Here is a 10,894-nt window from a genome sequence, read left to right on the forward strand (position 1 = left end):
AATAACAATTATATTACAGGTCTCAAGTGGTACAATGCCTTCTAAGACATCTGAAATTCCAAATCAAACTCCAATTGATGTTCAGGTACGATATAGCCATTCCGTGTAAATAAGTAACAACATAACACTGAAATATGTGTTTAACCATCTCTACCCTTATGTCTAACAGGATACACCACGTACCAATCAACCCGGAGTAACCACACATGTGCAAATCCCAACAACAAAAGATGTACACTATACTAATTACATTGGTTAACATATAGTATAATAACGTAATGTGGTTATCAATTTACAGGTACCAGAAGTTAGGAATGTAGCAAAACCAAAGCCAACTCAAGTGACACTAACGAACATGGTATTACGTTGAGCATACTATTGACATAAACATTTGTTAGCATGCATGTTATTCACATGGTATTTACATTAATGTTTTACTGTAATAATCTGTTAATGGTATACTTATTTACATCTTATTTACAGATGCTACGAAAAAGAGCTTCAAAAGTGGAGCCAACAATTCCTGATACTGTGTCTATGGTACAAAATATAATTTAATTGAAGTTACAAAAATGTCGTATAATTTACAAGCAGGTCGTTAACAAATTTTTTATGGTAGGATATTTCACCACTACTTGGAATGGAAAAGGTAGCACGTTATAGTCCGGTACGTCAAATAAATATTACTTTGTAATATGGTGCAGTTAGATTAAGACTAACAATGACTTCTAACATGATGATTTGCAGAAGCTACAAGATGATTGGGTTTTTACCGTAAATGATGTGTTGAATAGCATTCCTAACAAGTACGAATTTGAACAACTTCCACAGGTTGTTCAAGAGAGTGTGGCCCAGCAAGAAGTTCTGAACAAACAAGTTTACAAACGCTTGAGAAAGAATGGCCAACCAATTCCAAAGCGAACGATGCCAACCACAAATCAGCCACCTCCAATAGTGACCGAAAATATCCAAACCCAAAGTGTTGACGTACACAACCCGCAGGTAATATTATCATGTTCTAAAATAATGTTAAAAATTGGTGAATTAATAGTTGTTAATTTATCATATTGTGATTATTTGTAAATTAACAGGTAGTTAACAAGGTCACCGATGATGGAAAGCAAAAAAAGATAGGAAGGACGTTGCCAAATCCACAGCCTGTCACACAACGTCCAAAGCGGACATGTAGGAAATCAGTGTTCACTACCTCACCATACGTCACCAAAACTAGAAGTAAGAGGACTGAAGAAGGAGGTCCTAACAAAGAACCAGATGGCGAGAACAAGGATAACATGGCAGATGAAGAAAGCAGCCAACCATCTTTTGATATTGGAATTTGAAAATCTTTTATTTACTAAACTCTAGTATAATTGCTCCTAAGTTTTCTTTTGAAGAACATAGCTACTATGTCACCTTTGGCTACTGCATGAATGTTAATTAGCACATGACGCTAATTTTGGGTGTTAAGGTCGTAGATAGAACCTCTTTTACGAATTAGATTGGAATATTTTGAGTATTAGCTACTATGTGGCCATATTTTAGCTTTTCAAATATGTTAATTGAAATCTTATTTACAAGCTATTTACATTAGTATATCGTGTCGAGTTCTGTTAATGTACTTCTTATTTACCATAAATTTACATTTTAAAAACCAGTTTAGTTAAGTCTATTTGAGTAAAAGAAGTACATAAATAAGTTATTTAATGACTAAAAACTAATGTCATAACAACATATTCAAAACATACATGTGCGTGTGCGGCTTTATTACATGGATAGAAAGAAATTCTCATGTTCTCAAGATTAACAATATGCATAAAACATCAAATGTTCAACAAATAAACAAGCAATTATTCAAATATCTTGAAAAATGTAAACAACACAAACTTCAACACAAACTTCATCTAATTAACCAACTATCTTAGGCAACCCCTTTTGTTATGACCATTCTAGCCACATTTGCCACATCTTTGATTGTACGGGTGGAGTTTTTCATGCTTCGACCGATACCTCTTCTCTTTTGGTCGCCCAGCTTGACGTTTATGAATGAGAGGCTTAATAACTTGAGCGTCAATAGGCAGCTCCCAGTCGCCTTCATGAGAAATAGGGAAAACATCTTTCTCATACGTGGCAGCGACGTATTCTTGACTATAATATGCTGGCACAAAATCAATAGGACGTGAATTTTTCCTATATAAAGCCGCACACGCATGAGAACATGGAAAGTCTTCAAGCTGCCAATAACAACATGTGCAAGTTCTAAGAGAAACATCAACAACTCGGCGAATTGCCCATCAACAACTTCAAATTCATTGTCGTTAATGGCATTAACCTGCAGTTGCGTGTAAATAAATATTGTCAATGATTGTAGATTCAAAACTATAAATGGGTTAATAGCTTGTAAATAATAATATGCTGTTAATAGGTTGTAAATAATAATACAATTAACAGAAACTGGAAAAGATGTAACTCACATTCATAGATCGAGCCGCCTCTTGCGAATCAAAAAGTATCTTGAACCCATTTCCTGTAAGTCCTGATTGCATCTTTGGAATTAGCTCTCTCTTCTTGTGGATCCAATTTTGAATTAGACTTCTATAACTCAAAACAAGACATGCAACCGGCCAGCCTCTTGCTTCTCGCAAAACAGCATTCAAACACTCAGAGATGTTTGTGGTCATAACATCGAACCTCTTCCCCGGAAACTTGCTCCTAGCCCACAGCTCTGGATCGGCTTTGAGAATATACTTTTTGATTTTTACTTTGTTGTTGGAGAGTATATTAAGCCAATATTCAAACTCTCTTACAGACTAGGCTTTAGCACATCTATAGAAAAGTGGCTGAATGTATGTTTTACCAAATTTTGCCTTCACATTACACCAAAGATGTTGCATGCATATAGCAAATTTCGCCTCCGGGAAAACATTGCCAACTGCCTTGTAAATTGACTTGTGCCTATCCGAAACAAAAACCAAGTCTTTTCGAACACCATACACAATTCGAAGATGATTCATAAACCAAGACCAAGATTTGTCATTTTCAGAATCCACAATACTAAAGGCTAATGGAAACAAATGATTATCACCATCTAGAGCAGTGGCCAAAAGTAATGTACCATAGGATTTGCCTTTCAAGAAAGTACCATCAACAGATATTACTGGGCGGCAAAATTGAAATCCTTGAACAGAAGCACCAAATGCCAAAAAGAAATACCTAAATGTCCCATCAGGTTCAATCTCGGTCACAGTATAAGACCCTGCAATACATAACATTTCAAAGTCTGTAAATAAGTCATTGATTTACAACAAGTTCAGTAAATAACCAGAAAAAGTCGAATCCATATTGTAAATGTATATAGTATTTACAGACAACATTTATAGTAAATAAGCTGTAAATAAAAACCTGGATTTTTCTCTTTGATCATTTCACCAACTAGTGGTAAATGACTATATGACTCTTCAAAATCACCACGAAGATCCCTCAAAGTTTCTTTACGACCCTTCCATGCACGAAAATATGTTACCTCCACATTAAATCGAGTCCTCATAATTTCAGCCACACCGGAAGGCGTAATTTGATTTGCCAATGACCCGCGAAAATCATCTTTGACGCATTTGCTAATAAGAACAGACGATGCATGTTTATTCTTGTGCACAATAGATTTACCATAACAAGTATGATCTTTAACATATGACCTTATGACCCATAATCCAGAATTCTTGCAAACCGACGCATTTAACTTCCAGGCACACTGCATATCCGAACAACCAATACTATAACGCGTTTTACTGGATCTCAACACCTTGAATTCAAAATTGTTGCGAACTGCAGTCATGCCAATAGCCATTTGAAGTACATCTTTGCGTCTAAATACGTTATTAACATTAATTTCAAAATTCATAGGAAAATTCCTCAAATCCGGTTCATCATACAAAATAATTTATGCCGGAGGTTCTTCATGACTAGAAAGAGGCAATAAAGCTTTCGACGACTCATGGCATTGTTGCTAAAATAAATTCACTGAAAAAAGGGTAAACTTGCATGAGAAATCAATTATCAAAACTGCATAAAAATATCAAAAACACATACCTGAATCAATTAGAGAAAAAGACGACCATTCATCCATGTTTTGGGACGATTTATTTTCAGGGACAAATTTTTTTCCAAACGTTGAAACCTGGAAAATAAAAAGTTGAACGACTATGGACGACCAAATTTATTTGAATAAGCGTTCACAAATAACAACTGAATATATTTTCAATAAATATAATTACTATTAACAGATATCCAGAATATTTTTTGTTACAAAACTAGAAACTAATTACCTAAAATGATGCGTTCATAATAACTGCATCCACGTTATCAAAATTATGCGTTCATAATAACTGCTTCCACGCTTTCAATAACTGCATCCACGATCAAAAAAACTGCATCCACGTCTTCAATAATTTCGCCATTTTGAATATTGAATAATTAAAACTTGCCGATTTTTTTTTCAAAATTTAAACAAAAAAACTGCCTAAAATAGAAGTTACAAAATCGGTCAAACAAGGGCAAATAAGTAAAAAAAACCTTCTTAAATGAGCTGCCACGTAATCATCTAGGCTATTTACGGATTATTAACAAAACGTTGACCAATTTTACATTGCTAGACATTACGTAGCTTACGCAGCCAATTTTTTGTTTCTTTATTGCATATAAGATTTTCACGCTATTACCATATATCATTTATATTTAGTGGTTAATTGCGTATTATTTGAAAAAAAAAGGTTCCAAAACCCCAAATAAACAATTTTTTTTTTTTTTTTTTGAATCACCCCAAAAGAGTACCTAAATGCCTCGGAGACCTTCGACGCGCCGACGAGCATTGTCGAAGAATCACCGGCCACCACCGGCGACGTTTTCCTCATTTTCTCGTTCAGTTGCTCACATGTCCTCGTCGAGTCGCCGGAGGCCGGCGCCGGAGCCCCTCCAGAACCCTAAATCCGCCGGTACGCCTGTCTCACCAAAAGCCAATATATTTAGCTTCTTCATATCAGTAATTAAGTCTGTATTTCTAATTTTAGGCAAGGACTTAGTAGATAGCGATGTAGAATCGAGTGACAGCTCCGACGAGGAAGAAATCGTGGACGTAAGTATAAAAACAATATTATTGTCTCTTTGGTAGTTTTAATTTTGCCCTAAAATAGCCTTTGTTTGATTGTTTATGCGATGGAAAAAGGGAATCCTGTCGAAAGAGGCTGTGTTCTGCGATCCGAAGCCGGACGATTTCCACGCAGTGAAGACATTGCTTAGGACTTACCTTGATGTAAGACAATGGGATTTGAGTGGCTTTGTGGACTTGATATTGTCTCAGACCACCGTTGGGACTTTCATTAAGCTTGAAGGCGACGAAGACAACTGGGTCTATGCCCTTCTCACAGTGCTCAACTTGCATCGATACAAAGTATGTGTCGTTTGTATTCTATCCTTAGACTGTAAGCTTTCGTACTAGTTTGAGCTTGGTGGGCTCTGATAAGCATGTCAAACATCACGGTGTGTGAAGATTTCGCTTACTGAAGAAGTGATTTGAAACTTTTTGACTTTGTTATTGCAGGACCATAAGTGTATCGTTGAGCTAAAGGAGTTTCTCATCGGTGCTTGTCAAGAGGACGAGAATGTGAGAGCCGATTTGAAGTCCCTTTTGGGCGACGAGGCGCTGAGTGTCGGTCTCTTGGTCTCTCAGTGTATGTTGAATTTCCCGTCTTTGCCACCTCTTTACGATGGTGTTTTCGACGAAGTCTCGTGGGCCACAGAAGATGAGGTTTGACTTAATTAGAAGAAGATGGTTTTTTTTTTCTTCTGAAATCAAAATTCTTTGCTGATTTGGGTTTCTTGTTTGTTTCAATCTGAATAGCCAACAGAGGAGCTTCGCAAGTCCTTCTCCTTTAAACACTATATATTGATCACTAGGATCGAGAAGGTAACAAAACCAACTCATCACTTTTTCCCTGCCTAGTTTTTGGATTCCGCTACATGGGTTTTATTTTCCGTTGCACATAAATTCCTTCAATTTCCATTGTTCAGCTTAGAAATACGAGTAAGAAAAAGGGGCAGCGGGTTAAAGATGATGACGAAATAATATATAGCAAACCCGAGGATGAGATTTTTCACAAGGTTTTTTTTTGGCTCTCTTGGATACCTTTTTTAGCTGGGTTTGTGATTCTCTTTGTTTTTTTTATAAGCTTACCGTCTTGTTTGAATGCATTTCAGCTGAGTTTGTGGTCCTTTACTTTTCCTTGGAAAACCCAGGAGCTCGCACCTCATGAGGTGAGTGTAATGTGTAGCTATATATTCTTTGTGATAGATTGTTGTTTTTAGGCACATGATAATTGAATTTTATTTTTTATTTTATTTTTTATTTTTTTTTCCTTGGACTCTGTTTACTGCATCACTGAGTATAATGCCCACACGTCTGGCATATAAATCAGATGATATTTAGTGATTTTTGAAAAGCTCTCTGAAAATAATCGCAGGGTTTCATTCCAAGTCTCATTCAGGAACGTGTTAGTCTGGAAGGATAAATCAACAATTTATTAATTGAATATAGTTTTTTTTATCTATGTAATTATATTATAGTATAAACAAGAGTGGGTCGTTAGAGTATCAATAATAGGTAATTTGTGTTCGAAGCTACTCTGGATCGTTTTAGAATGCTGTCCACTTGAATAATGTTTCATTCATGATCGGATAATAATGATGACACGCTACAATATGGTGTTCCATATTATTCATGTTTTGCAGTCTAAGAAGTACCAGTTGATGGGGCTAGTGATGGCAGTTGAAGCAGAGAAGATCCCGGAATTTCGACAAGAATTGCATCGTTTATTCGACCAACCCTGAGTTCTCTAATGGTTTTGACGCTCACATCGTCCACTATGTTTGTGTATTTTCTGAAAGGGCTTTCGAGTATCACTGGACTCGATTGCTTGGGTGAGCTAAATTTTGTTTCTTGGGTTTCCTTATTTTCTTTTATAAGATTGTATTTTTTTTTGTTCCTTAATTCACCTTTTTTTTCATCATTATTATCAATATGCACTGCGAAGTAAAAGACCAAACATCTCTATATTTAAAAAAAAAAAAAATGAGAGCAGAGAAAGAATTATGCGGAAATGAATTAATTCTCATCGACCGAATGAACATATATATAGAATACAAGGAAATAACTAAATCCCACAAAAACAGTAACCTAGCTACTAAACAGGAAAGAAAATAAAACTGAATATATCCTAGAATAATCGGTACTAAATTAGTTCTATAAAACGGGGAAATGATATCCTATACTAATTACATAATATATACAAGATAATTTAACACTCCTCCTCAAGTTGGTGCGAATATGTTAATCATGCCCAACTTGTTTATGAAGTCTTCAAATTTCTGTTTGTAAAGTCTCTTGGTGAGAACATCGGCAAGTTGTTCTGATGTTGGAACAAAAGGCATGCAGATTTCTCTCTTTTCTAGCTTCTCCTTGATGAAGTGACGATCGATTTCCACGTGCTTGGTCCGGTCATGTTGGACTGGATTATTAGCAATGCTGATGGTTGACTTATTATCACAAAACAACTTCATAGGAGTTGTGAACTCGATCTGTAGCTCGTTCAAGATGCTTATGATCCAAATGATTTCGCAAATATCCTAGGCCATGGCTCGGAATTCAGTCTCTGCACTACTCCGAGACACAACAGCCTGTTTCTTACTCCTCCACGTCACAAGATTGCCCCACATGAAGGTGCAATATGCTGATGTTGATCGTCGGTCGTCTGAGCATCCGGCATAGTCAGCATCCGTAAAGACCTCGATCTGCCTGTTGTCATTTTTCTGGAAGAAAACTCCTTTCCCTGGACTTCCTTTGAGATAGTGTAGAATGCGATACACTGCATCTAGATGACTTTTAGATGGACTGTGCATGTGTTGACTCACGATACTCACTGCATATGCAATATCTGGCAACGTATGAGCTAAGTAAATTAGCTTTCCAACCAGTCTTTGATACCTCTCTTTATCAGTCAGGTTTTCACCATTTGACTTGGTAAGCTTATGATTTGGATCGATCGGTGTAGAGGCAGGTTTGCAGCCGAGTAAACCAGTCTCCATGAGCAAGTCAAGCACATACTTTCTCTGTGAGATTGCAATTCCCTTTGATGACCTCGCAACTTCCATTCCCAAGAAGTACTTGAGGCTTCCGAGATCTTTTACCTCGAATTGTTGAGCTAGAAAATGCTTCAACCTATCGAGTTCGGCCTCATCATCCTCTGTCATCACAATGTCATCCACATAAACAATCAATATGGCTATTTTACCATTAAGAGAGTGTTTGTAGAACATGGTGTGATCACTATGGGCTTGTGTGTATTGCTGATCCTTCATTGCCTTTGAAAATCTTCCAAACCAAGCTCGTGGAGATTGCTTGAGCCCGTATAATGCCTTCTTCAAGAGACACACTCTCCCATCGGAATTTTGGTCAAACCCCGGGGAAGTTGCATCAAGACTTCTTCTTCCAATTCTCCATTGAGGAATGCATTCTTGACATCGAATTGTCGTAGTGGCCAATCAAGATTCACTGCAAGAGAGAGTAAAACTCGAACCGTATTAAGTTTAGCGACCGGGGCAAAGGTTTCCTCATAATCAAGCCCATAGGTTTGAGTAAACCCTCGAGCAACAAGCCTCGCCTTGTATCTCTCAACTATCTCCTCGGCATTGTACTTAATCGTGAAAATCCACTTGCAATCAACGGTCCGTTTTTGTCACGCCCCGAGAACCGAGACGTGAACTAAGTGAAGATAAGAGATATTAAACACTAAACGAGTAACTAAACATCCCACAGTGCATACTCAGTCATTCGCTTTACAGATCCAAAGATAAACAAAACAGAATGCAGAAAATATAACAAACTTTGATAAACCAAAAGCTTATATACAGACCTGCTAGATAACGAAACTAAAAACTTCAAAAAACTTGATGACGTAAAACTCCGAGGTCGTCCTAACCCTTCTTCTCGTTTCCTGATTATAAAAAAAAATTGAAGAAATAGGGATGAGTCTGAGGCCCAGTAGGTGCTATAATAATGGTTTGATTTTAAAAAGATTTTCGAAAATAATACTTAGCTTTATAATATTACTATTCTTGTCACGTGTAAATCACCATACACGTACAAGTATACCTTGCAGAAATGTAAATTGCAGAAATGTAAATGACAGAAATGTAAATGTGTCCCTAGATACTTCTAAAACGTGTACTATCTCCTGAGCCGCCTGCCAACTTAACCCGTGGCAGTCCTCTGATCAGAGCAAGGTGCACTCTCCGCACCGTATACATGTGTGTGTGAAACCGGCTTGTCCAGGATATACGAAACATTTCCTTTCGTAAATACGGGATATATGTATAATATCGAAAATATTCTCAACTTCATAATCGGATATACCGAATTGAAGTTCCGCCACATTTTCTAAAAACGGTTCTAGGTTACGTGGCACGTTCACAAACATTTTCATTTCGAAAATAATATATACTTGAGGCCAAACCATAAAATCAGGAGAGAAGGGTTATAATAACCTACCTCAAGAGTAAGCGTCTATATCGCTCTTCCACGAGACGTCCGCTCGTCCTGTGAACTTGAACGTTCACTAATATCGAGAATCCAGACGTTCACTTACTCCGTGAACCTCTAAACGACTTTCAGTCTTGAGTCCTATCACGGTAAATCAAACCGATCCTGAATCAGAATCCTATGAATAATTCACGATATTCAAACTCAAATGTACGATTTAATAATCGTATAACCCAAAGACATTTCTAACTATAAAGTCCAAAATTCGCATTTCTTGAACGAGTCTAATTTCATTTCCATAATGAAATCTGAAAATAATTCTAGCGAAACAAGTATCATTCTTTTCTTTTCCAAATTCAAAACCATCAATAACTTATCTCAAGTCATCACTTATCCATACTCAAACTTTTCATATATAAAAAAAAAAAAAAAAACACATGGTCAAAGCCAACAATTCCACACGGCCAAGGAACCAAACACACGGCCAAGCTCAAATTAACACCAAACTCGTCCAAAAACCCGTAATAAACACGAACCCAACCACAATTCAAACCAATAATCCTCATAACAGTTTTCAGAATCAACATATCACAGTCACAAATCAAAATCCCCAAATTTGATGAACAAACCCTAGATTTCGGCCAAAAATCCAAGAGAAAAATTCCCAAACCCAATTTTTAATCCACAATTTCGAATACTAAACATCACAACAAGCTCAACAATCCTTTAAGACCAATAATTTTCTCGAAATTCCTCAAGATAAACAAAATCCCCAATTTTTTTCATGTTGAACCCTAGATTCCACAAATCCAATTCGGGTTTGAATTTTCCTACCCACTTTTCGTGAGATTCAGCTTCCTCGGTGCTCACTTTCTCTTTCCCGGTGTCTTTTCCTCGGCGGCGGTCCTTGGTGGCTCGCGGCGATTTCTCTCTCGGTCACGGCGGGCGCGCGCTGTCTCGGCTCGGTGGCTGGAGCTGAAGACGTTCAAGGAAGAAGAAGAACGAGGTGAAGAAGGTAGTGGGTGAGGATCGGCCGACTGGTTTCGTGGTTCTTTGGTTGTTGAAGCTTTGTTGTTGTTTTTTTTTTCTTCTTTTTGTGCAGGTCGCGAGCGAAATGGAGAAGAAAGAAGTATCAGGAGAAAAAGAAGAAAGAAGAAAGAAGAAAGGAATAGAAGTGTGTGGAATTTTCTCAAGTTTTGCAAATAAACCCCTCCTTGTTTCCATCTCTAGAAAACTGACCCCGAACTCAACGTTTTATTTCAAATAGACCCAGAAAAACATGACAACCACGTCTTTGTCACAAAATTT

The 10,894-nt window shown here is 37.2% G+C and overlaps 2 protein-coding genes and 2 long non-coding RNA genes across 5 annotated transcripts; 2 read left to right on the forward strand and 2 right to left on the reverse strand.

Annotated features, from left to right (window-relative positions):
• Positions 1-485: 485 nt before the first annotated feature.
• Positions 486-860, forward strand: LOC149401961 (uncharacterized). Its single transcript, XR_016296050.1, has 3 exons — positions 486-540; positions 620-667; positions 832-860. It is a non-coding gene; the product is annotated as an uncharacterized LOC149401961 (long non-coding RNA).
• Positions 861-1,946: 1,086 nt separating this feature from the next.
• On the reverse strand, positions 1,947-4,123 carry LOC149401962 (uncharacterized). The gene is made up of 8 exons (XM_089609375.1): positions 4,087-4,123; positions 3,693-3,748; positions 3,400-3,496; positions 3,083-3,253; positions 2,855-2,974; positions 2,472-2,758; positions 2,206-2,329; positions 1,947-2,155 (listed from the first exon to the last, which is right to left on the reverse strand). The coding sequence occupies exons 1-8, from the start codon at positions 4,121-4,123 to the stop codon at positions 1,947-1,949; spliced, it is 1,101 nt and encodes a 366-aa protein (XP_089465501.1).
• A 617-nt stretch (positions 4,124-4,740) lies between these two features.
• On the forward strand, positions 4,741-7,039 carry LOC149401963 (CDK inhibitor P21 binding protein). Of its 2 annotated transcripts, XM_089609382.1 has the most exons (9): positions 4,755-4,793; positions 4,828-4,988; positions 5,064-5,128; positions 5,219-5,443; positions 5,594-5,800; positions 5,894-5,959; positions 6,064-6,153; positions 6,250-6,306; positions 6,781-7,039. In XM_089609382.1, the coding sequence occupies exons 2-9, from the start codon at positions 4,832-4,834 to the stop codon at positions 6,877-6,879; spliced, it is 966 nt and encodes a 321-aa protein (XP_089465508.1). In that variant the 5' UTR covers positions 4,755-4,793; positions 4,828-4,831; the 3' UTR covers positions 6,880-7,039. The 2 variants fall into 2 exon arrangements, with proteins under 2 accessions (XP_089465507.1, XP_089465508.1); XM_089609381.1 differs by having other exon boundaries at positions 4,741-4,988.
• A 1,823-nt stretch (positions 7,040-8,862) lies between these two features.
• On the reverse strand, positions 8,863-10,579 carry LOC149401964 (uncharacterized). Its single transcript, XR_016296156.1, has 3 exons — positions 10,421-10,579; positions 9,596-9,727; positions 8,863-9,041 (listed from the first exon to the last, which is right to left on the reverse strand). It is a non-coding gene; the product is annotated as an uncharacterized LOC149401964 (long non-coding RNA).
• Positions 10,580-10,894: the final 315 nt, after the last annotated feature.

Source organism: Urtica dioica, chromosome 3 (assembly GCF_054948205.1).
Source record: "Urtica dioica subsp. dioica isolate 48M chromosome 3, U.dioica_male_clone48M_v1_H2, whole genome shotgun sequence".
NCBI lineage: Eukaryota > Viridiplantae > Streptophyta > Magnoliopsida > Rosales > Urticaceae > Urtica > Urtica dioica.